This window comes from Ictidomys tridecemlineatus, chromosome 7 (assembly GCF_052094955.1).
Source record: "Ictidomys tridecemlineatus isolate mIctTri1 chromosome 7, mIctTri1.hap1, whole genome shotgun sequence".
Taxonomy (NCBI): Eukaryota; Metazoa; Chordata; class Mammalia; order Rodentia; family Sciuridae; genus Ictidomys; species Ictidomys tridecemlineatus.
Genome location: NC_135483.1, coordinates 66,765,965 through 66,793,806, shown reverse-complemented (window position 1 = coordinate 66,793,806; position 27,842 = coordinate 66,765,965). Strand labels below are relative to the sequence as shown.

The 27,842-nt window shown below is 34.4% G+C and overlaps 1 protein-coding gene across 3 annotated transcripts in view; it reads right to left on the bottom strand.

The window, feature by feature from the left end:
• The window catches only part of Mtfr1 (mitochondrial fission regulator 1), a 52,452-nt gene that overhangs the window by 18,194 nt on the left and 6,416 nt on the right, over window positions 1-27,842 (bottom strand). For 2 of the 3 annotated variants that reach the window (XM_021724909.3, XM_078017094.1), the window contains exons 2-3: window positions 16,947-17,090; window positions 10,928-11,026 (exon numbers count right to left, since the gene is read on the bottom strand). In XM_021724909.3, coding sequence (XP_021580584.2) covers window positions 10,928-11,026; window positions 16,947-17,012 — 165 coding nt within the window. In that variant the 5' untranslated portion in view covers window positions 17,013-17,090. Of the gene's footprint in view, window positions 1-3,623; window positions 3,649-4,284; window positions 4,481-10,927; window positions 11,027-16,946; window positions 17,091-27,842 lie in introns of those variants that run through there. The other variant, XM_078017095.1, reaches the window with a different exon arrangement.

Below are 27,842 nucleotides of genomic sequence, written 5' to 3'. Positions count from 1 at the left end.
CTTCCCTCAAGATTAGGAAGGAAGAGGGAGAAGAGAAAGGGAAAACAAAAATAAAACAACAACAACAACAACAAAACTCCACAAAAATCCATGAAAGTTTTAAAATAAACTGTAGTGGAAGAGCACGTAGGGTCATGTTCAAAGAATGAAGTGGACCCCTGTTACAACTCCTTAAATTTCTTTTTTTTTTTTTTTTTAAGAGAGAGAGAGAGAGAGAGAGAGAGAGAGAGAGAATTTTAATATTTATTAGTTTTGGGTGGTCACAACATCTTTGTTTGTATGTGGTGTTGAGGATAGAACCCAGGCTGCACACGTGCCAGGCGAGCGCACTACCGCTTGAGCCACATCAAGCCTACATCTCCTTAAATTTCTTGATTTTTAACTTGGGATTAAAGAGCAAAAATATATGGATGAGGAAAAGAATATTTTGAAACAAATATATTAAAAAGCATGCATATCCTGAAATTTATCTTGAAAAATAAATGAAAAGATAATTTATTTAATTTAATAAAGATAATTTACTTAAGCCAAGAATAGTGGCACAAGCCTGTAATCATAGTGGCTCAGGAGCTGAGGTAGGAGGATCTCAAGTTCAAAGCCAGCAAGGCACTAAGCAACTCAGCAAGATCCTTTCTCTAAATAAAACATTAAAAAGGGGGGCGGCTGGGAATGTGGTTCAAGTGGTAGTGCGCTCGCCTAGCATGCGTGAGGCACTGGGTTAGATTCTCAGCACCACATAAATGTAAAATAAAGATATTGTGTCTACCTAAAAAAAAAATGAAAAAAATAAATATTTTTTAAAAATATTAAAAAGGGCTGGGATGTGGCTCAGTGGTTAAATGTTCCTGGGTTCAATCCCTGCTATGTAATAAAAAAAAAAAAACAAAAGAAAGAAAGAAAGAAAGAAGAAAGAAGAAGCATGGTAGGCCATTAAGCTACATCTTCAGCCCTTTATTTTATTTATTAATTTATTTTGTTTATTTATTTATTTAATTTTGATATATGGTCTCATAAAGTTGTACAAGCTAGCCTCCAACAGACTTGAGGACCTCTTGCCTCAGCCTTCTAGCTGAGACTTACAGGAATGTTTCATCCTACAGGATAAACATTATACTTTTAACTCAAGAAAAAAAAATATAAAGACGTTTACTAGATTTACTAATTAACATTTATCAGAAAGGTTATACTGGGATCCATGCTTTATTCAAACGTTTTTAAAAAACCGGGGTGTATGCTAAATAAGCACAGGATATACTCTCAGCCCTACTGAAGACCTTCTAATGTTATCACTGCCAAATCAGACTTCTGAAAGTTATAATTAGTTAATGCCTCTTCCTTAAATACAAATATACCATATAAACAGTTACTATTAATGTAATTAAAAGTTTAAAAGGAAAAATGGCATACACCTGTAATCCCAGTGACTGGGAGGCTGAAGCAGGAGAACTCCAAGTTCAAAGCCATTCATAGAGACCTTGTCTCAAAATAAAAAATAAAAAGGGCTGGGGATGTAGTTAAGTGCCCTTGGGTTCAATCCCCAGTACCAAACAAACGTGCAGGCACACATACACACCAAAAATAAGTCTTTAAATTGTGAATAAACTTGTTTGGGGAGTGGGTGCTGGGGAATGAACATCCCAGGGATGTATTACACTGAGCTACATCCCTAGCCCTTTGTTATTTTTTTTTTCTTTAGAGTAGGGATAAGTTGCAGAAGCTGGCCTTGAACATGTGATCCTCCATCTCAGTCTCCCAAGTAGTTGAGATTCCACAAATGTGCCACCATGCCCCACTGTGAATAAAATTTTTTGAAAACAGTAGCTGTTGGTATGTGAATTTATTCTGATATCATTATTACCTAACATTATCAACTTAATATTGTTAAAAATTGGCATTTTAACAGTAATGTACTGAGAACATCAAGCATCTAAAATGCTTTAAATTACAGTCTTTGGGGAAGAAAGGTAGACGAAAGGAAAGAAGATATATAATATTATATATTAAGAGTTGAGATTAAGAATCTAACCTTGGCCACAAAAAAAAAATAAAACAAAACAAAAACAGTTAAAAATGGAATAAAGATGAAAAAGTTTCAAAATACTAATATCTTGCAATTAATGGCAATAAATTGTTGTCAAAAGAAGAAAAAAGTATCAAATTCAGTAAGTACATTTCTTAAGGTTTATCAGCAGAGACCAAAAGATTTTTATACTTTTCCCCATGTATTCCAGAAATTTATCCAAACAAGTTAATAACTAAACAGATATTCAGCATAAGAATTTCTTATACAACTTAAGTAACATAACTGTGCATCACAATTCAAGCTGTTCCACTCTTTATTACCTAAAACAAAAGGGTGTCAAATGGGTTATATGCAGATCCTTCAGTAGGAAGGTCCCCATACTCTGCAGAAGATCCTAGAAAAGACTGCATTTAACAGACTGTTTTAATACAAATGAAGAAAGTTATAAGATTAAAACTTGGGGCTTAGGGATGTGGCTCAGTGGTAGAGCACTTGTGAGAGGACCTAGGTATGAACTCCAGCACTAAAACAAAGTTTTAAAATCTTTTGGTGCCTTCCTAAGGTGCTAGAGTTCATGAACATCAGACTGATCATTATCCTTTGTTTTGTTTAGAAAATAAAATTTGTTCAGTATACTTGCCAGATGGTAGAAAGATAAGACATTTTGACTGGGAGACTTTTCTTTCTTTTTTTTTAATATTTATTTTTTAGTTTTCAGCAGACCCAACATCTTTTTTTGTATGTGGTTCTGAGGATCGAACCCGGGCCACACACATGCCAGGCGAGCACGCTACCGCTTGAGCCACATCCCCAGCCCGAGACTTTTCTTTTTTAATTTTTTTCTTCAGTTGTAATTGGACACAGTATCTTTATTTTTATTTATTTATCTTTATGGGGTGCTGAGAATTGAGCCCAGTGCTTCACTTTTTCGAGACAGGCACTCTACCATTGAGCTACAACCCCAGCCCTGGTATACTTCTTACTTTCCCAGTAAAGTATTAAATTGCTTTCTTCCAAAATAGTTATAAATTTTTTAAATTTATACTTTAAGAATACATATTCAAAGATATATGTTAACCCATTTTCATGATCTCAAATGATAATTAAAGATCAAATTTACTTCTTAACTTTATATCTGTACTCCATACATTAACCAAGAACTATTATTTTTTGCATAAACTTGGAAAAAAATAACTATTCCAAGGACTTACTTTCCAGTCTTATTTAAACATTAAGCATGCTTAGAAATAAAACCATATATATAACATGCACTCAATGAAATGAAAATGGGTAATGATACTGTCAAGATCTGTCTGTACCGTTTCTACTTGACATCCTTCCTTCATCAAAATAGTTTTGTCATTTAAGTCAGCCTCATTCAAAAGACAAAACTGTCTGCACCCAAAATTTTTAAAGGCCATTTTGGTGACATAAGAATGAAATGAAAAGGACAACTTTCAGGATAATCCACTTGTAAAGTACAAGACAAGATAGTGAGGACTGGCAAGGAGGAACGAAGGCAAAAATTTCTTGGAAGTTAGATACCATTACTGACATGCATGAATGACTGCCGAGAAGTCAGAAAAAGAAAAGAACTTACTGATGGTTCCCAGCAAGGTCCTGTCCTATTATAGCCATGGTAGTAGAAAAGAAAGAAAAAGTGAAGAAAAATTTAGAGTAGCATTATATTTTTACTGGTTTTAAGAATTTCACCTTAACATTTGAAAAAACTCATTATTCAAAATCCAATTCTATTTTAGGAATCTTACTATGGTAACTTTAGTTAATTTAAAATATTCTGATAATGTATGAAGAAAATAAATTAATTTAATAGAATGTTTAGAACAAAATAAAATCATCCCTCAGTATCCATGGGGGATTGGTTTCCTGGACACTTTCCCCTCCACCCATACTAAAATCTACAATGCTTGAGTCCCTTGTATAAAATGGTATATAGTATTTGCATATAACCTAGAACATCCCCTCCCCGTATACTTTAAATCATCTCTGGATTACTTATGTAATTTAATACAATGTAAACGCTATATAAATATTTTCTACATAATGCAGTATAAACTAAGAAAAAAAGGTACATGTTCTGTACAGATGAAATTTTTAAAAATATCTTTGATCATCCTATGGTTGATGCAGAACCCATTATAGTTAGCAATAGCTCACTGTACAAATGGTAATCTGGCGGCAGATTACCCAGAATTTTTGTGTGGTGATCTGACCAGCATGGGAAGGAATTGCGTGCTAACCTGCAGAATTGGTTGGTCTGGACCCAGTCCCCAGGCTGGGCCTGCTGAACTGCACCTCCACGGATGGACACCATCCCAGAGCCTGGGGACACTGAACTGAGGAAGCGGGGTTCCCAGGGAGGGCCCAATCCTAGCCTGACATCTGGAGTGGCCTCTGCAGCCTGGCCTGGTGCCACCTCTTATGGCTGCTCCTGAGGCTGTACCTGCAGGACTTGGCATTCTTAGGCCCATGAAGCCAGAACCCACACTCTGCCCCTGCCCCTACCCCCTCCCCTTCCCTCTACTAGTTCCAGTGGTAAATGTAACAATTAAAATGACATCACTTGTAAAAAAAAAAATAAAATGTACAAGAGATGAAATTCTTAGTATAAAAATATTAGAAGAGATAACTTTGTCATTATATGACTTTTTCTAAAATAAATACACTGGTACTAGAGACTAGGATTTTCTGCAAAAATGGTCTAATAGTAAACAGGTTATATACAGATCCTTCAGTAGAAAGGTCCCCACACTCTGTAGATGCTCCTAGCAGAGATGGTATTTGATGAGTTGTTCTGTTACAAGTAAGAGAAATCATAAGATTAAAACCTGGGGGTTAAGAGTATGGCTTAGTGGTAGAGCACTTGCCTAGCATGTGAGAGTACCACAAAAAAACAAAGTAAAATAAAAACCTGAATAATGACTTCCCAAGGTGCTGGTTCATGAAGATCAGACTAGTCATAACCCTTTTTGTTTAAAAAATAAAATTTGTTCCAGTACACTTACCATAATTTTAACTTCCAGATTTAGTTGTGGTATAGGGACTTTACTGGAAATCTGGAATTTCATTCATTATTTGTTTGGTTACAGAACATTCTCCTCCACCACCAATTCAAACGATGACTTCTCAAAATACAATAGGTTGGGGCAGGACTACTAAAGAAAAAGTAGTCCGGAAGTTAAATTACCCAGAGGTCTTCCAGAGTTGGGATTCAACCTACTTATACCACATTGACAAATCTCCATTCAGGTTATTCTAAAGTACATCTCTGTTAGTACCCACAGTCACTTTTTGTGTGTGCTTTAAATTGTTTTCTTTAGTACAGTATTTAAAACCCTAATAAACTATATTTACGTTCCATGTTTTTTTTTAACTCATACATTTTAAAAATCATAAAACATGCCAAAAAGGCTTTAGTGACTGATTTTCACAACTACCAAAAGGGACTATGTTACTGCTTTAAAGAAAACTTTAGGGGCTGGGAGTGTAGCATGACCAACATTGATAAAGCCCTGGGTTCAATCCTCAGCACTTTGAAAACAAACAAAACACAACCTTTCTTTAGCAAGGTATGTGCCTCAGGTCCTTAATCTTATCTGTTTAAGAAACTCCCGAATAGTTTTTTTTTTTTTTAAATTCATGTATGAAATTTAGATTTAGTAAGCCTTCAATGTGTTTTAAGAGCTTCCTAAAAATTTCTGCAAGGAGGTAGAAAGGGCACGTAGAACCACATTAGAATTTGAGGCCTAAGCATAGATATTTATTTTTTAAAGCTTTTGATAATTAATGCATCCAGTTCACTATAAATCAAAACCTCTGCACCCCATTCATGCCCTCCTCCAGAGTTTACTGCTTTTGCAGGTCCCTCCACATCTGAAGTTTCTTTTGGTGTCATTAATCTAGAATAAAGAGTCAAAGAAGGGCCTGTTCTAATTTTGTCTTTATCTGAGTTTCTACCTCCAAGGGACCACTATACCACAATATGTATAAAAGGCTTATTGCAGAAGTAAATAGTTGCAAGCCAAAGTTGAAATGCACATATGTGAAAAGTATACAAGGAATAAAGGAAATTATTTTTTCTAAACTAAAGCAAATGCAAAGAGTCTGGAGATCAGGTTTTGGAGTGTAATATAGTCAACTAATTCCTAGTACTCACTAAATGAAGTACAGAAGTGAATTAAACCTATAAGATTGTAGGTCTTCCAATAACAGCAGAGAACATTTATTGAATGCCAGTTATATGCTTTTCACATTTATTATCTCATTTTATTTCCAGCACAACAGTCACTTTACTTATTAATTGGATGAACATATAACTAAATCTGTTGGTCTGTGTTCTGATTTGTCACCTATAAATTTGCAGAATCCAATCTGTAAAATCAGGTAACTGTAAAGTGGCAATAATAATAATGCCAACAAAATCACCACCAGCAGCAATTTTATTGAGCACTCTCTATCTACAAGTTATTAAATGCATGGCTTTCCTGTATTATATCCTCTAATACAACAACACAAAGTTAACATGCCTGTCTTGCCTAATATTTATATAGGAGTCTTACCTGGATCAACTGGTACAGTGAATGTTATGGTCTAGAAGAACTATACTGAAGTTTAAGATTTCAGAGGTTAAACTCTTTTGAGAATAATGGAGTTGAGCTATTACTGATAATGTGGGTAAACTATGAAAGGAATGGAAATAAAAGTCAGCAGGAGTGGGAAAAAAATAAGTTTAGATGGATCCTCCAAAAGACAATAAAATCACCCAGGATTATACGCAGACTGGTTTTGAAAATCGAATTCCTGTCTCTGAACTGACCACGTGAATGTCCTAGTCTCAGTTTAATTCAACTTTGTCTCCTGAGTATGGCTTTATTATAATGCAGTGTACTCTTGTGGATCCCATCACTATGTTCCTCAGTTCCAGACTTTCTATATTACTATTTACCCATGTTAGACTCCTAGATAACCCAGATATATTCCTATCAATTAGCACCTAATGAGTCAGAGAAATAGCAAAAATGCATTGCCAATTTTATTACTCTAAATTGATCTGTATTTTAAAAAACTATGTTTTTTTGAATTTTGATAGTCATAAGATAAAACAGATACAAAGGAACAATAGCAGACTTAACACATTGAAGTAGCAGGTTAAAAAAAACTTTAAATATTGATATTAAACAAATAACTTGTATCTTCCACTACATTTTAAAATAGGACACTAATGATGCTTCTCTTACCTTACTCAGTCTTCTCATGTTAATTTACTCTCTTTTCAAATGGAATTCCTGAATTAAATCTAGCTTTTTTTTTTCCTAACCATAGCCTTCTTAAGTGACTGATAATAATACTGGGAAAAAGAATCCTCCCAATACAAGTACCTGGTTATAGCTCTTTGGTTAACTGTCAAGGCAGATTTGAATTGCAACAGAAAATATTTGATGTCTCAAGTCCTTTAATATGTCTCCAGCTACATGAACACAAATGCTAAAGCAAGTTCTGCAACTAGGTGGTTATGTAACAGTGGTCCACTTAATGCTTTGAATGTAGTCCTTGCTGCTCTGCCACTGCAACTTATTTTTATTTTTATTTTTTATTTATTTATTTTTATTGTTGGTCGTTCAAAACATTACATAGTTCTTAATACATCATATTTCACAGTTTGATTCAAGCGGGTTATGAACTCCCAACTTTACCCCGTATACAGATTGCTGTATCACATCAGTTACCCTTCCATTGATTGACATATTGCCTTTCTAGTGTCTGATGTATGTGGCATTTATACACAATGGAGTATTACTCTGCATTAAAAAATGACAAAATCATAGAATTTGGAGGGAAATGGATGGCATTAGAGCAGATTATGCTAAGTGAAGCTAGTCAATCTTTAAAAAACAAATACCAAATGACCCCTTTGATATAAGGGGAGTAAACAAGGACAGGGTAGGGACGAAGAGCTTGAGAAGAAGATTTACATTAAACAGGGATGAGAGGTGGGAGGGAAAGGGAGTGAGAAGGGAAATCGCATGGAAATGGAAGGCGATCCTCAGGGTTTACAAAATGATATATAAGAGGAAAGGAGGGGTAAGACAAGATAATACAAATAGAAGAAATGATTTACAGTAGAAGGGGTAGAGAGAGAAAAGGGGAGGGAAGGGGAGGGGAGGGGGGATAGTAGAGAATAGAACTGACAGCAGAATACATCAGACACTAGAAATGCAACTTATTTTTAAAATGGACATGCTTCTTTCTCTTCCTGTCTTCCTGCTCCTCCCTAATCTCTCCCCTTACCTAATTTCAGGGGAAACAGGATTACCTTTCTCACCTAATTAGGCAGATTTATCTGTCCTAGAGTACAAACCCACCACAGGAACAAGGTAATCCAGACTTTAAGGATTGTACCTGAAGATCTCAGAAATGACTATCTACCAAATTAACAAGTGAATTACAACTCCAACAGAGAACGCATGGCTTATAGCCTTTGAATCACCTCTTTAAAGACCCCCCTGTTCCTGCTGATGGGCAGAACCACAGGCTTTGGGACAGGAGTCTCCTGTGTTTTTCCTGCATGGCTTATAGCCTTTGAATCACCTCTTTAAAGACCCCCTGTTCCTGCTGATGGGCAGAACCACAGGCTTTGGGACAGGAGTCTCCTGTGTTTTTCCTTTGCTAGCAAATCAATAAACCTTCTTTTTTCCTTTTTGTCAAAACTGTATCCTCATTATTGGACTGGCATTGGGGACAAGGACTGCGCTTTCCATAAAAGCATTTGTTTACATAAACAGGCAGATTTTTTTTTCTTGGTGGTGCTGGTTTGGAATCCAGTATCACACAGTATGTTAGATAAGCATTTTACCACTAAGTTATACCAATGGATCCATAAAGAAAATTTTAATGGAATTGAGCAATCAGAAAAAAGTTAACAAGCTTTAGTTATTACAATAGTTACTTGAAGAAATTGGCAAATAAGGCGAACTTTTGGGTCTAAATGTACAGAACTCTAAGAAATTACCTGGGATATTTAATTCCACAGATTTCTTCATTTTGATTATTTTTTTAAAAAGTCTAGAGTTTGATAAAAAATACTTTTAAATTCCAATCCATCAGTTTTGGGACTGATACACAAATGTTTAGCCAGTCAATTTGTAAGGACTGAACCACCTTGTATTCAATCTGAATAAAAACTAAATGCTACCACTTAGAAACAAATTCACACCTCCATCTACCACGAGTACTGACTTAGGAATATATAAAGGGGGCATTTTAAGGTTTTTGAATGATGAGTTAAATATCTTTCAAATGTCCACATGTTTCTGCTTTAGAGATGTTAAACTTCATGTTATTATATGTTGAACTGAAATGCTTTGTCATATTACTGTCATACAGAATTACTGAAAAATACAAACAAAGCTAAGCTATGTAAGCCTAACACTATAATTGTTAGGTCGGTGGCAGTGACTTGGTGGTGACTTAGTGGCAACTTAGAACAAAGCAGCCCTCACGGAAAAGAACATCAATCAGATGCCAGCTGAAACGCCTGTCAATCAGCAGGACCCCCTGGCCAATCCTGGAGTTCAGCCAATTCCCCTGACCAACTCCAAGGGGGCAAGGGACGCTAGAGACACCTTTTCCTGTCCCAAGCCCTTCCCTTCCTGTAAGCCCCATAAAAGTCTAGTCCGGTGGAGCTTCCAGCAGTTTCTCCTCAGACCCTTCCTCTGTCCCCTCTGTGGGTCTGATCGATCTCCGCCTGGGAGTGATATCTCAATAAAGCCTGTTCAGCGGCCCTTTTAAATCTGCCTCCTTTGGTTGCTGCCTGCCCAGCCTGATCTGACAATAATAACAATGAAGAACAAATGCTTATCAGAAAGAAACAGTAAAATCTCCAAGTAAGAGTAGAGTTGTTCCTGATTTAGCACTATAAGAAAATACTAATATTTGAACATTCAAAGTACTCCTAAAGGACTGGGGATGTAGCTCAGAGGTAGAGCACTGGTCTAGCAGGTTCAATCCTGGTCACTACAAATACAAAAGAAAGAGCACTTCTAATTCAGGGTTTGACCTACTACTCCATTTAGAAAACTATAGTTATCTCTTTGTTTTGATACTGCCATTGCCAAGGTAATGGATCCTATATTTAATGCTGAGTTTGAAATCTATGATGAAGAAAGCAACTTATAAGGTATCCACAGAGACATCTAAAAACAAACTAAATGATTGCCCTGTTTAAAGAAAAAAGATTAACAATAAAGAAAATAATAATGGTAACTTAAGCAACTGAATGCCTATATATTAAGTCACCTAGGAACTGGCAATTGCTTATCATTAGTCTATAATAGATTAAGGATAATATATAATAATAATATATAATGATAGCTTATCATAGTCTTCTAAATCTTCACATATGTTTGTCTGTTTTTTGGTACCAGGGACTGAACCCAGGGGCACTTAACCATGGAACTACATCCCCAACCCTGCCCCACTTTTTCTGAAGATTTTGAGACAGGGTCTCACTTAGTTGCTTAGGGCCTTGCTAAGTTGCTAAGGCTGGCTTTGCACTTGAGATCCTCCTGCTTCAGCCTCCTGAGCTGCTGGGATTACAGGCATGCGCCACCGCACCCAACCCACACAAGTATTTTTAAGAAGGATAAATGTCTTAAAGATCTTGAATAATCATTTCACAGAGGAACTAAAATTAGAAAGACTACTTTGATTGTTAATCCTCTTATTTTAAGAATACTGATATCAATAGGGAAAAGGTTCAAACACAACAAAGTACTTTTAACCATCTTACCTATTTATACTTCTAATGTACAAATTAGAAATACATGAAATATGTAAATGGGTAATATAAAGTTTGTAAAACATGAAATATGTAAAACATAGTACCTGAAATTGAACTCTTGGACACTGAATCAGAGATAAGTTAGTACCAATTTTCCTTACGATACTTCGAGATGAACCATATGGTTTTCCAGACCAAAGTACCTGTAGAAGTAGGAAAAACCAAAAGTTTAATTATAAGATTTTTACAACTGTTAATACTGGAGTTGTAAATGCATGACATGCTAACACATTACTTACGGCATCAGAAAGCTCTAAGTGTTATGGGAAATAAGCTCATACTTCTCAATTCAAAATAAATAAAATATATAAATATATATTTGTGCATAGATATATGTGTGTGTGTGTGTGTGTATATATATATCTTGCTATTATTAAAGGCAATAAAGTTTAATGCAAGGCATTATATAAAAATACAGACTACTAACTTTTAAATAATACTATATTTGAATTAAAGACTCAATTTTCTGCAAAAGAAACACTATTTTACCTCTTCTGCTATATTTTTATTTTTAGAATTTTAGTAAATAAATTTTAAAAAATATATGAGAGTTACTTTTCTTGTGATGAACTCTTCAAAACAAATCCAAATTAGTACAAAGCTTAGAATGTCAATGGATGCCATGCATGTTACTTGCTGCCAAGAGTAGTCACAATACTCCCTAAGCATGTCCTTGTCTTTAATTTGCACAAAGGTGCTAAATGAGCTAGTGGTACCCATAATGAGCAGAATTTCTCTGAAGGAAAAAAAAAAAAAGTGTACCTAGGACATTATGCTATGCTTAAAGCAAAACCAAAAACAAACCCCTAAAGCAAAAAGCAAACAAATAACACACAGACAGTATATTAAATCATTACAAATTGTACCTTGAAAACTTCTCCCCCAGTATATGATCTTTCCTTAAAGAGAAAAACTATCCGTTTTGAGTGCTACACCTGAAAGCCTGGATAGAAGAGGTAAAGAAAGGTAGTATGCTATTAAAAGCAATCATAAAAGAAAAGAATGGGAATAACATGACTATTATACTTATTTCTCAAACCTTAACAATTGTACTCTAAAGACTGAATAAATAATACAGGAACAATTAGATATAAAGGGGATAATGAACATCATCCCCCTTTTAAGATCATTCCATGACTATAGTAGGTTAAAGAATGGAATTACTCCAATATAAACAGTATGACCACGCAACGGATCATGGAAAACTCTGATGGCTAAAACACCCAACCCAAACTGTACCTCAGCCCATTATAAAAGCATCATGAACAACTTACCAAATATGCACAGAGGCAATCTGATTTCTTAAATTTTAGCAGCCAAATCCAATTTAATATGAGTCAAAGTGAGAGTCTTGAGGGTACATATAATACTCCTGGCATTTGCCTTAGCTATTATATATTTTTTATCTTATATATTCAAGGTTTCATGAACTTACCCAGGAGAGTTCCAGAAAACACTAGAATCTACTGGCTATGATAACCAACAAAAACTGTGATTCTTTCTTTGGAAGTATAAATAAAAAGGATGATATGTATCAGAATTAGTAAGTAGAAAGGAAGATACTGATATTAAAATATGACTACAAAGAATTTAAGAGGTAAAGTTACTCTGAAGTCTAGAGCAAAATATCACTCACAATAATTATACAGAGGATTGTTATATAAATAGTTTTAATAACGTGAGGACTGCCAGGCATTGTGGGACATGCCTGTTTTCTCAGCAGTTCAGCAGGTTGAGACAGGAGGATCACAAGTTCAAAGTCAGCCTCAGCAACTTAGTGGGGTCCTACACAACTTAGTGAGACACTAGCTCAAAATAAAGAATAATTTTAAAGACTGCTCAGCAATTAAGCATCCCTGGGTTCAATCCTCAGTATAAAAAAAAAATAATAGTGATGATGATGATATGACTAAGAGATGGAAAAATACCTGACTAGAGGGAAATGGGAAGCCTCACCGTTCTACAAAATCAACATAAAAGCCGCTATCCCCAAAACAGAACACGGGCAAGTCATTCTAAAATACACAGTATTTAAGCAAGCATTTTACCTTATACATTTCAATAGCTCTTGGTCTTTTAAAAATAAATCCATAGAGCAATGGTAACACCACCATTTGGTGATTTCTTTTTTTTTTTTTTTTTGAATCTTGTATTTAGTCACAAGTCAAAATTCTTTTATGATGTAAGAGAATTGGAATGCTATTTATGCATCACAATGTAATAATTACATAGTCTAGAGTGAATCTTCCTCCTCTCCAGGAAAAAAAGATCTTGCCTGGAGATGAAGAGGACAAAAAGCTCACAAAGAAATTTTTTTGAAAGGATTTGCCAAGGTCAGGAAGGATTGTTTCTGACAGCTTTTAGCAGTCATCATTATACATGCTGCAGGGCTAAGTTTCAATTATCATCTTTCCATCTGTTTAATATCAGAAGTAAAGAATACCAGGTGCCTTCTAGAAAAGTAGCCAATGATTCAACTATTAATTGTAAGGAATATGTAGACTATTTCATCTACAAAGATTAAAGGAAGGAAAAAGAACAGATTGCTTTATGTGATTATTTTTTTCAAGCATACATAGTAGTAAAACAATGTTCTTTTGTTACTTGTGAAATGCATAGTACTTAGCGCAGGGAAATATGAAGCAAGACTCTATGTAAGTTAATAGATATATAGAAAGAACAGCCACCAGACTAAAGTGAGGAGACAAAAACTAAGGGAAAAGACTTCCAAGAACTCCAAAGTAGGTCTTAATATTTTTTTTTTTCTATTCAGTACTCATGGAAGGAGAGAAATTATAAATGGCTGTGAAGAAACAGTGAACAGATGGCACTGAAAAGTCACCATCTGTGCACCAGGAGGCTGCATGACCCAAGTGCATCTCCTACCTTACCTTGTGGCTAAACTGTGTCTTGTCAATATACTGGTTTGGAAAAGGGTATGCTCCTTCTAAAGATAAACTGTCATTAATATTTCTTCAGATTTAAGAGAGAAGTCAGGGAGAAAACTGTCATTGCTAGATAATTTGATCTCACTGAGAAATAAGAATTCAATTCCCTTAAGAACTCACTAAACAGAAAAACTATGCTTTATCTATAAAAACAGCTTATAAATAATCTAATGAGTCTGTGTATGTGTGTATGTGTGCATGTCTGCATCTAGTAATGACAGTCCATAACATTTAGCAACAGTATTGGAAAGTGATGACAGAAAGGAGGAGGATGACAACAGGAAAGCAATTTGTTCTTTTTAACATTGTGAAATGCTATTGTAGAAGTGTTGATGTGTGAGGCTAGAATCTGAAGCATCATCTGTCTCATCTGTGATAACTGCAATCAAGTTTTATGTGGCAATTCATTTGTTATAAACGAGTCTAATTTATATTATTACTCAAGAGAAAATATTTAACAGAAGAAACTATAAATTCTAAGTAAATACAGATTTTTAGATAAACTGATATAATTTGATTCATGTATACATATACAAAATTTCTATGTGTATGTAACATCTTTCTAGGAAAACTGTTTATGCCATCAATAAAATTTTTAAGGAGTCTGTTATCCAACAAAGTATAAACTGTTACATTCCAAGGGACCCAGGGAAATATAAAAAGTGTATACTGGGGAGAGGGAAGAAGAATGGAGCAAAGAAATTCTTTTTGATAATTTCAAAATTCCTAACTGAAGATTAAACTTCTATCAGTTCTCTTCTTTCCTGCTCTAAATTCCTAATCACATTTATATTGGTCCTCCAAAGAACAAAAGAAAAAGGTATAATTCTCACATATTATTATTTTTCTAATACAAAGTAGATATTTGCCATAGTATCTTTTTTTATCATAAAATACTAAGGTTAATAGGAATCACATTAGCTTCATACTATTCTTTCTTCTTTAGTTTAATAATGTTTTTGTTTAGGCATATAAATATAATAAATTGAGAAAAAAGTTTGGATGCATTCAAACAAATGTTGAGGCAAAATGGAAGACAGTGAAGAGGAATTCTAAGCCATGGCAGCACAAAGACCTGGCATTAAAGGCAGGCTCTACTAATTTACTGCCTATATAAGCTGATCACTGTATTGATTTTCCATTTTCTCAACTATAAAATGGGAACAATATCTGCTTCATGAGTCCATGAGTATTAAGTGAGTTAACATATTTATAATGTCTTTAATAAACATTCACAGTCTTCTTCAACCCTTCTATTGTAAGAGGTTGCAAAGTAGTCTAAAAAGAGGAAGGAATCTGGAACCAGACTGGGTTCACATGATACACACACACACACACACACACACACACACACACACACGTATATGAATGTGGGGCTGCGGGAGGGGGTGGGGAACAGACAGACAAAAGTGGAGCTAAGAAAGTTTCTCTTCAGATGTCCAACAGTAAAGGCTATATTTTTGTATTTTGATTATTTAACAGGAGGCCATTACCCTCCAAAAATCTTAGAAATTAAAAATCTCCAAAAGATCAAAATGCTTTATTTCAGAAGAAAAGTTGAGTTTATACAGATTTTCAGCAAACTGATTAAAGCTGATAATTATGTATTAGTCTCAACATATTAAAAAAAAAATCCTGCTCATCTTCTATTAATAGGAAGGGCCCTTTGTTTTAATTACAATATTTTGAATTAGTCCATTCTCTGACAAAAGACATCCATTTTACAACTTAAAATAAACAAAGCTAAACAAAATGTCACTTGTGCCTAAGAGAATTCTGTAAGTGTCCTGGTGGCCTAAATTAGCCCAAGTCATATTAGCCTGATGAGGTGGGGGAAGTGGGGGACAAAGCCAAACCAGGAAGCTTTTTACTATTGAATGCAACTACACTATATACAAGGTCTTGTGCTACACACAATTCTTCTTATTCCTATTTTGAAGATTAAAAGAATAACCAGCAGAGGCAAATTTCAGATCCAGGTTTATTTAAATCCAGGGCCAACAATCTTACCACTAAACTGTATTTCTCATTAAAACAACAAATAAATAGAAATAAAAATGCTTCACTTTTTGGGGAATTTGAAATAAAAGAAGCTTTCCTTCTTTCTGGAAGCAAGAGGAAAAGAAACTCTTTTGGTATAAATACTAAAATGTTAATCTACTATATGTAGCCAAATGGTGGTATATAAGTGATAAAAGGATGTTCCAAACATATGAACATGTATCTGAAAAAGATGAAAATATCAGTAATTTATTTTCCTATTATTTATCTTCAAGCTAATAATTTCAAAACCATGCAGCTACATAAATAGATAGATAAACAAACAAACAAATAAATAAATAAATAAATGTAATTTTAATTGGTCCTCTGCTTTTTATATCTCCAAATAGATGTAGCCTTGGGGAATTAGATTCAAAGTTCAGACACAAAGGAAAAACTACAAACTGAGAAGTACACTAGAATACTCATATTCAAATGATGTAATCTAACTATATATTTAATAAAACTGAATACCATATCACAGACACTAAGACACTGAATTTTAAAATGAGAAACAAGTATTCTACAAAATGTGCTGGGCACAGTTGCTCTCATAACTTCACAGAGGATCTGAATAAAATTTATGTATCGTATAAAATACCTATAAAAAATGTCAAGAACAGAACTAACATCTGTAGAATAGAATGATCATAATATACTAAATTTTTTCTTCCTCGTTAAAGTTTATATTTAGGAGGCATGACTTACCTTTAACTTTGATGAATGACATTATAACATAATTCAATATTAATAATTTTACAACACTAAGTTATCAACTGTGAGTCAAACATTTTATTACATGATTTTTCTGTATATTTAAGACTTCCCTCACTAGTAACAGATGCGTTGCTTTTAATGGTCACATGATACAGTAATTTAAGTTTTCCACTTACCCCAGAAAGTTATTCTCTTACTCAGGATGCTGGGAAGAGATTTTCTATTATATAAATAGTGAGCAAATTAAACATTATTTAAATTCAAATATTGATCACATATAGAACTTATCTAATTTTCTCAGAAAAACTCTTAAAAGATCGAAATGTCTAGATTTTAAAAATGAATTTTGAGCACTCACCGATTGCATGCTTACTCCAACTTGTTGAAAAACCATCCTCATCAGGCGCTTAATCCAGCCAAGCATTTAGATGGTAAAGTTGTCCCAAATTTGCATTTCAAGTACTTCAGGCATACATTGCAGTACATTGTCCATTAAAGCACACTGAAAATTTTAAACGCAGATACTGAAATGAATTGTTATTATTCAGAATCTCTACTGTGTACAACTTGTCTTACAAAGTAAGCCTAAGACATTTTAAAACTTGTAGCAGCAAAATTAGTTCTAGGAAAACATACTACACCTGTTACTGCCACCACTGACAGAATAGTCAATATAGTTCCTCCTTTTCTGTGTCACCAGATACTGTGGCATCTGCTTAGCCAAGTCTAAAGCTCATGTATCCTAACAAAAAGGAGGCTAGAAAAGCAAGTACCTGCAATAACAAACAGGTTTTTCTTGCCACCAAAAAATTAGGAAGAAAGGAATTCCAGGAACAGGATTCCAATGCAACATGGTCAAAAATGACAAAAGTCCTTTTATACTCACTAGCACCTTCAACTCACCACCCCTATGCCCTATTATACACTACAGAGATCTCAAATATTAACTTGCATCATGTAATTTCAAAATATTAGTTTACAAATGAGATGGCGTTTAAACAGAATATAAATCAATGCAGTGCTGCCTCATTAAAAAAAATGTTGCATTAAAACAAAAACAAAAACCAGAAAAACAAAACTGAACAGAGCAATGTGTTTTTGAGATAGTTAATTTACATTTTAATGTAAATGCTCCTTATCTCATCATGGACCAACAGCAGTTTGTGGTCTATACTTTGAGAACTTTATAATTACAGAGAATGGGAGAAAAAAGTAAAGTGCCACAAATATGCCAGCAATGGATGCAAATTAACTGAAAAGAGGAGCCATACCCTAAATGACAGAAGAGTGGAAAAGAAAATGAGCACTATGGGCAAAAATGAACAGCAATGGGGAAGGCAGGAAAACAAGAATGAGTACAGGATGCATGTTTATATGAGAACTTGAGCTAAGAGCCTATACTGGAGAAAAAGGAAAAAGAAACAAAGATCAGATTAAATAAATCTTGAAACTACAAAGTAGAGTTTGACTCAATATGTAAGTTTAAAAAGTTTGTTAAATATGGCAAAATTTAAATTAAACTTGATTCTTTGAAAAACCATAAAAAGAAATAGTACAAACATTTAACTGGAAGGTACCAAATTATCATTTATAGAGGGGCAAAGGTAGGAGTCAAACTAGAAATTTAGATCAAAATTTAGATTTTTATCTACTACACCATACTATTCCCTACAGGGAAAAATAGTTTGAGGAAATTATTTGAAATTTTGAGTGTTTTCTGTTTCGATGTTGTCATACATGATCCTACTCAACTTTCAATATGTTTATATACTTAAAGTAATGATATAAAATAGTTAAGTATTAAAAGGTTCAGTGGCACATGCCTATAATCCCACTGATATGGCAGGCTGAGGCCAGAGGATCACAAGTTTAAGGCCAGTCTCAGCAACTTAGTGAGACCCTGTCCCAGAGTAACGAATAAAAAGAACTGGGAGTGTAGCTCAGTGGTAGAGCACCCTTGGGTTCATTTCCCAATACCAAAAAAAAAAAAAAAATGTGTGAAGTGTTAAGGCTTTGAGCTAGAGCCTATACTCTAGAGCATATACCCTTATATCACCTACCAATTGGTGACTATGAAGAAAATAATTACCTTCACACTGACAGAATTAGTAAGAGACATTTTAATGTCACCAAGATCTATTACTGAATAAATGAATCACATCTCTTGAGAGTCAATGAAAATGAATGAAATGAAAAGAGGAAAGAGTCAAAAATGACATAAAAAATAGAAATGGTTGGCCAAAAACTAGGCAAGGTCAAAGAATGATTTTAAGTGAGGGTGAAACCCTCCTATTTTGTTGTCTCCATAGTTTTACTTTTACCAGAATGTCATATAGTTGGAATCTCAATAGTATATAGCCTTTTCAGATTGGTTTCTTTTACTGAGTAAGGTGTATTTGAAGGTCCCTGCGTGTCTTTTTGTGTTTTCATAGTTCACTTCCTTTTACTGTTGAATAGTACTTCATTATCTGGATATACCACAGTTTATTCATTCATCTGCCAATAGGCATCTTGTTTGCTTCTGAGTTTTTGACAATTATAAATAAAAATGCTATAAATATCTATGTACAAATTTTGCTTGTTTTATTAAATGAGTACTGCATTAGGGTTCTTTAGAGAATCAGAAACAACAGCATATATACATTTTTTTAAGTTTTTAAAAGTTGTAGACGGACACAATACCTTTATATTTTGTTTAATTTGTTTATGTGGCTCTGGGGATCGAACCCAGTGCCTCACACATGCTAGGCAAGCGCTCTACCACTGAGCCACAATCCCAGTACCAACAGAACATATATTGATACCTACAAAGAGATTTATTTTGAGATTGGATCACTCAATTATGGAAGCTGGGAAATCCCATAATATGCCATGTGCAAGTTTGAGGGACAAGTCTGCTCATGGTATTATCCCACTCTGAATCTGAAGGCCTTTACAAGGATCTTTTCTTCCCCCTATATCATATCCTAACAATTTTTCCTACATTTTATTGGTGCACTATAGCTGTGCATATTGATGGAATTTGCTGTTACATATTCATACATGCACACAATACATGGCGCCTCAGCAACTAAGGCTGGTCCTTTTCCTCTACAGATCTACAAGGGACTTCTTTAAGGCAAGAGATGGATGTTCCCACTAAAGCAATGAGCAAATCTGCTCCTCCTTTGCCTTTTTGTTCTATTAAAGCCCTCAAGGGATTTTATGACACCCCTTAGTAAATAGATTCAAATACAAATCTTTTCCAGAACACGCTCACAAACACACCCAGAAATAATGTTTTACCAGCAATTTCTGCATACCTTAGCTGAAGCTAGCTGTCACATAAAATGAACTATTCACAGATAGTTCTTTTTTAAAAAATTATTATTTGCTAGAAAGAAATGTAATACCTAAAATCTAGGCTAGAGATTAAGGTTAGGGATCACTTGTTTAGAAAAATAAGATGAAAGGAATTAATTCACAAGGACAGAGAAGCCAGTAGAAATCTTAGGAAATACTGTAGAACAAACAGAAAAAATAAAAAGCACTGAGAAAAAGAATCAGTAGAAAAATTAGAGTTGTACTGTCACTAAAAGAAAAAAAAAGAAATTCAAGAAAGTTAATGATCTTGTTAAACACAGAAGGGAAGTCATTTTGGTGGACTCTTATTGCCACCCTTTCCACCCTCTCCACTGTGCTCTCTGGAACCCAATTTGGAGGTAAACACCTCCCCCCCCAACTCCACATCATCAACATATTCACTCACCACTGAGCACTCCTGGCCCACTTCCTTTAACTGAAACTTGGCTTGCCTTTGGAATACTGCCTCTCCTAAGCTACAGCCTTCTCAAAAGGGTTTCTGCTTGTATTCCCTTAAACTTTATGTCAAGATTATTTGTCATCAATTATTTGCCTCCCATCTTTTAATAATCCCTTCCTCAAAGGCAGGGATTAAATTTAAGGGAGAGAAATTAAAGAGAGAGAAAACAGGTCCATGGTTAGTCACTCATGGCTGCCAGTGGAGGGATAGTTTGATAAACGAAGCATATGGGCATTTTCAGAAATGAAGCCAGTCTTGTCTTTACTTTGAGTGGGATAGTAACTACATGGCTGTGTTCATCATAGAAATGTTCATCAAAACCAGTGAATTTTGTTGTATGCAATTTATACCTCCATGGGGGAAAAAAACAAAATTTTCCTTTGAGATGATGCTTTAATACCAAGTTCCCTTCATTGTGGATGTTACTTAAGAGTGCTTTGTCTTTCATTATCATTCAGCTAAGATTTTTGTTGAACCTTCACTCCAAGTCCTTCCCTAAAAGGAATTCTGCACTTTGACTTGATTAGCACTAGTAAATCAATAAATATATCTTATATTCTTGTCAGTGCTGGGTGATTTTGGTATTCATACAGCTGATATATCAAGCAGAGTAGTATAAAAGCCCATTTTTAGAAAGCTATAAAACAGTCAAAGCTAAAACTAAGCTAATCATAGATTAAGGTTGCTGTCTTTATGTTTTATTATATTTGGAGACAGGAGTTTTGACTGACAAAAGGCATGAAAGGAACTTCTGGGATGCTGGCAATGTTCTTTTATTTATTTATTTTTTGATGATGCTGGGAATTGAACCCAGGGCCTTCTGCATCCAAAGCAAGTACCCTACCAACTGAGCTATATCCTGAGCCCAATGTTCTGTTTCTTGTTAGAGATGCTCAAATATGTTGACTTTGTGAAAACTTTTACCAAGATACACATTTACATATTTTTCATGACTCTAAGTTATGTTTCAAATAAAAATTTTAAAATCACAAAAAAGCCTTTGGCTAAGTTATATAACTTTGATAAATTTCTCATAGAAATAAAAATATTAATACCTAAATACATACATATAATTTCTGCAGTGTTTTATATTCATGAAATTGGAATTTAAATGCATATCAATAAAATAATGTTAACTAAATTATGGTATATTATAAAATATTATGCAACTATTTAAAGAAAATTATAGTCTAAGTACTGATATGAAAGTATATCCCTGATATTTAAGAGTAACATGAAAAATGTAATTTCATTTTTACAAAACAAAAATCTTCAACCTTTTATGTATTGTAGGTGGTGCTGGAGATGGAACCCAGGGCATCTTACCATGGGCCTTCATTGCTGCCCAGCATTCTAGGAAAGTTTTATTTTCTTACTTTTCCCCTTTTTGTATTTTCTAGAGGAATTATTTCAGGTTATCTCCAGGTAACCTGCTGTGGCTTAATGTGTCATCCCCAAAGTTCCTGTGTTTGAAACCTAATCCCAAAGCAATAATGTTGGGAGATGTGGCCTTTAGAAGTGATTAGGTCATGAAGGTTCTGCCCATGTAAATGGACTAACGTCAATAATATGGGATTGCCGTAGTGGGTTTCTGACATAAAGGACAAATTAAGCCCCCTCTTGAGCTCTCTTCCCTTATGTGCTATCTTGCTCCTTCACCTTTCAACAGATGCAGCATGAAGGCCTTTGCTAGATGCTGGTGCCATGGTCTTGAACTTTCCAGTCTCCACAAACATGAGACACATAAATTTCTGTTCTTTATAAATTATCCAATCTCAGTTATTTCATTGTATAGTAGCAGAAAATGGACTAAGAGCCAGCCATTGTGTATACACCTGTAATCCCAGTGACTTGGGAAACTAAGGCAGGTGAATAAGTTTGAGGTCAGCTTTAGGAATTTAGCGAGATCCTGTATCAAAACAAGAAATTAAAAAAGGGCTGGGGATGTAGCTCATTGGTACAGCACCTGAGCTTAATCCCCAGAATCTTCCCCATAAAAAAAGAAAGAAAATGGACTAAGACATTAACCAAATTTACTCAACTCTTTCTTCATCATTTCCCAACAGATAATCAAGCATACCATTTGATAATAGAGAAGTCAGCTGAGAAAAAAACCCTCAGTGTCTTGTCATTCCACATGCCACACATTTATCTGCACCTGTATCTATTCCCCCAGTCTCTCCTTCCAAACAAATGCCCAGGATTCCATCCTCTCACTTCACAGGTCTTACATCAGAAATGTCCTACATTGCATCAATTCTCTCTTTTACTTTATTAATTTCAAATACACTTGCCCTTCCTAGTTTTTCCCAACTGAATTTAATCCAAAATTCAACTTCTCCCAAATCTGTTGTTCATGTGTTCTCTGAGGAAAATAGCAGTCATATTGCCAGTTATTCCTTCTCTTTCATATTCTATAATCAATCAAGTTCTATTTTCCCTCCTAAAAATATCAGATCCCATCTCCAATGTCCTTACTGCTATTCTATGGCTTCGTTATTGTAAAAATCCACTAATTTATGACCCACACTTGCCCTCCCCTTTCCATCTGAATGGAAAATCAAAGTAGATTCTTTATGATTTGGTCTCTATTATTTATTATCCTCTGTGCTGGTCAGCTTTTCATTGCCATGATAAATACCTGAGACAAACAACTTACAGGAGTAAATATTTATTTTGCCTCACATTTTTAATGTTTCAGTCCATGGCTGGCTGGCTCCACACTTGAGGTGAGGCAGAAAAATATGGTGGAAGGTCTTGATGAAGGAGAGAGGCTCAGCTCATGGCAGCCAAGAAGCAGAAAGATAGAATGGGAGAAGGGGCCAGGGAGAAGAGAAACTCTCTGGGCAGGCCTTCAATGACCTATTTCCTCCAACTAGCTCCCACTTCCCAGTAGGCCACCATTCAATTATCAAAGGATTAATCCACTGATAAGGTCAAAGCCCTCATGATCCAATCATTTCTTAATAGCCCCACCTCTGAATACAGAAGACTTTGAAGGACATTACAAATCCAAACCTTAACATTGTCTTTACTATGTTTTGTTCCAGTCATACAGGGAATTCCAGAAATTAAACATGCTCTCATCTCTGGACTTTTCCTCTACTCATCATTCCACCTCCCTACTGTATGTCTACACTAAGCTGGTTCCTACTAATCTTTGATTTAGCTTAACTATGCCTCTTCTAAAAAGTATTTCTCTCAGAATTAGGATTAGAACCCTCCTGTGTGTATTCCCCCATATAGTAGCACAAAAATGTACCTATAAACCACTTCCTCCTCCACTGGCCTTTCATCAACTTAAGGGAAGAAACTATCTTATTTATCACAGTGCCTCAGCACTTAGCACAGGTATAGGATATAATAATTGTGCAATTCATACTTGAGTACCAAATGAATGGAATGTAAGCCATAAGCCAGTGCCTTTCCATGCCTTCTTAACTGTAAACAGATATTTACTGAAATGAGTTTTGATTCTATTATAGGCAAGGTAGGTAATTTCACAAAAACCTTCCTCCCAATGAGGACAAATAAAGTAGCTGGACAAAATACATAAATCAACTATTGAAAGCATCAGAGAACTAACAAGGCACAGAAATGTAAGCAAGGCAGTTAAGAGATGATTCTTTGAAAAAACTAATAAAGATACAGACCTCTAACAAGATTAGAAATGAAAATAAAAAACAGGACATCACTATAGATCCCACAATCATTCAGAAAATTATAAAACCAAAACATGGCACAGTATAAGAAGTCACAGTAGTGATTACCTTTGGATGGGACTGGGTAATAGTTGGAAAGCATTCATCAAAGGGTTGTTTTTTTTAAAATGTAAACAAATATTTCTTAACTTGGGGGGCTATTATATGGATGTTTGCTTTGTGACAATTTATTAAGCTGTACACTTATCTTTTGTGCATTTTTCTGTTATAATTCCTAATTTTAAAAATGTAAAGACATAATTGGAACTTAAAATTTTTGCTATGATCACAAGGGTGGCTGTTATCAATAGGAATTATAGCCACAATGGTGGCTTTTATAAATAGGAATTAATGTATCTTAATTCTTTTTTAAAAACCTGCCTCAAATCAATGTACTCTTCATATTGTCTTATCTAAATCAGTCCTGTTAAGTTAGTAATACCTTCTTCTATATATTCAAGTTCAATTTAAAAGTAAATTCTAGTTATCAAGCACCTTGAAACCAGAAGTACCTTTCTTTACACAAATCATTTACAAAGTTCGAAAATGTTTCTTAGCATTTGTTTTAATTCAGTTTGCAACTTTGTGAACTATATTCAAGAGACCTCCCACTTCAGCATTACTACACGCATCTAAGATTTTTTATTCTACTTTTTTTTTAGTCTCCATCACCCTTTTTTTAAAACTTTATTCTAATTAGTTATACATGACAGTAGAATGCACTTTTGACATATCATACATAAATAGGTATAATTTCTCATTCTTCTGGTTTTACATGATGTAGATCACACTGGTCATGTTGCCATATACGTACATAGGGTAACAATGTCTGATTCATTCCTACTATCCTTCCTATCCCCCCATAATGCTTCCCCTCCCTGAACTCTCCACTACCTAATTCAAATGAACTCCATTCTTCCCTAGCTCCACCTCCTTATTGTGAATTAGCACCCACATATCAGAGAAAATATTCAGCCTTTGTGTTTGGGGGATTGGCTTATTTTGCTTAGCATAATATTCTCCAGCTCCATCCATTTACTGGCAAATGCTATAATTTCATTCTTCTTTAAGGATGATTAAATTCCATTGTGTATATATACCACATTTTCTTTATCCATTCATCTGTTGAAGGACACATAGGTTTAGCTACTATAGAGTTGCCATAAACATTGATGTGACTGTGTCACTGTAGTATGTTGATTTTAAGTCCTTTGGATATAAACCAAGGAGTGGGATAGCTGGGTCAAACGGTGGTTCCATTCCAAGTTTTCTGAGGGATCTCCACACCACTTTCCATAATGGCTGTACTAATTTGCAGTCCCATCAGCAATGTATGAGTGTATCTTTTCCCCCACATCCTCACCAACTTTTATTGTTGCTTTTATTCTTGATAACTGCCATTCTGACTGGAGTAAGATGAAATCTTAGAGTAGTCTGTCTAAGCGAAATGTTGATAAAAATTTTCTGGTATTCTTGTTCATTTGGTTACTTTTATATAAAATTCTGATTGCCAGTTGCTCAGATAACAAATGATAAGGCACAATTCTTTAAAACATTAAGTTCCTAAACCTAAGGCAAAATCTTGAATGTTCATCATTCAATTCTTTAATATCTTGAGGAACTCAGAGCTGCACATTTGGCATGCATTTTTATTCACTGCAGATTTATAAACATGAATCAAATTTATGGTTAAAGAATCATTTTTTTAAAAAAGGTTTTAAAAAAGATAGTTTAAGAATCGGGCTTCAGATTACTTTCTATGTTTAATAAATACATACAATTAAACCCTTAGAAATTTTATGAAGATACTACAGGCTTATAGTCTAATCTAGTGTAATACTGACAATAAGAAATATAAACTATTTTTTTATGGGGAGGACTGTTTGGCAGGGTAATAGAAGAGTAAATGAAGAAATAAACACAACTTGAAAAGCACTTTATTTTTCCTTCCAAACTTGGTGAAAACATATAATGATATATAGCTATACTAAAATTTATAGCAGTCCAATCAAAGACAAGAAAACACCACTTGAACTGATGCAATGTCTGTTTTTAAGACTGCTACAACAAAAGTTACAGGAGTTTCATAGCTTGTTAGTCATAAAGATAAGGTTGTCATTAAATTTTAAGTGTCTAAAATTTTTAAGTTATAATTTAAATATGGTGGGGTTTAATTTTATAAGGTCTATGACAATCACTCAAGGAAACAGCCAATTATCTTCAAATTAGAGAGATGACCCATTTTATAGAAAATGCCTAAAAAGATTAATAGAACATTTCTTAATAATTTGGTTGGCTAGATCATTAGAAAAATGTTATTTAAATATTCTCAGAATATGAAAAAATTAGATAATCATATCAGTGTATCCCAAATGACAGTTTATATAAGATACTTTTTTGTAGGTAGGAATGTTTGGCAGGGGACAATGATACAAAAGAAAAATAAGAACCATGAAGTAAAAAGTTCAAACAACTTTATTCAATTTAAAGTTTCTGTTCTTTGAGAATATGTCCTTCCTTCATTTTGTCCCTGTATTCTTTTAGGGTACAAGAAGAACAGATAAATTTTATTTGATTTTCAATTTTCAATAGTTGGGATTGAACTCAAAGGTGCTCTGTCACTGAGCTATACCCCTAGCACTTTATAAAAATTCTGAGATAGGGTGTTCCTAAGTTGCCTTGAAATTGCAGTCCTCCTACCTTAGCCTCCTGAGTTGCTATGATTGCAGGCATGTGCCACCATGCCAGGCTAAATATTTATTTTTTAAAATGTTCTCACTTATAACAACTTGAACTTGTCAGGATTTTATTTTTTTATTTGTGCATTATTTTTTTATTCACTGTGATACATTCTATGAGCTCAAAACATAATTTGGTCAATTTCATTCCCCAGTATTTACACTATTTTTTTGAAATTAAACTTTGAAATTAAAGTCCAGTGTCTACTACTATACCTCACATCAGGCTAGTCTAGACTTTATGTCAGAATACTTTACCATAACTATAAAACAATGATAAAGTATTTAACCTCTGGGTACCATGTACTAGCAGTAATTAAAAATAATATTCCACATGCTCATGCAAAACTAAGTAGAAATATATATATATTTAATATATATATTTTTTATATATACACACATATATATTTTCCCACTACCTAGTATAGAATCTGACATAGTATCATTTTGCTCAATCCATAATGAATAAATCTTAAGCCCTGTATTACATCTCTCAACAAAAAAGTAAAATTGGCTGAATATCTATGAACACAAGCTAATTAAAACTTGACAAAAAAATGTTTTTTTCAAGTTAATGGTCTTCAAGGTGAATTTAAACTTCTGAAGAACATATTTAAAGTTATTTGTCTCTCTGTAGGATAAATGTCAATAAGAGCCAGGCACCAAGGCCTCTAACCCCAGTTACTCAGGAGTCTGAGGCAAGAAGCTTGCAAGTTCAAGGCCAGCTTGGGCAACTTCAACCCTGCTGTCTCAAAAGTTTTTTAAAAAGAGAGGCTGGGGTGGGGCTCAGTGGTAGAGTACTCCTGGGTTCAATCCCCAGTATCACAAAAATAAATAAATATATACATAAAAACAAAAAGTCAGCAAGAGAGGTTCTGTTTCCACTTAACGATCTGTCATTTGAGGATCTCTGGACTATAACCACACATTGAGTGACAAGTATTTTCTTCTTGAAGTACTTTTGTAATTTTAAGCAGTCCCAGGCAAATGAATTAAATAGCTTGGCATTAATT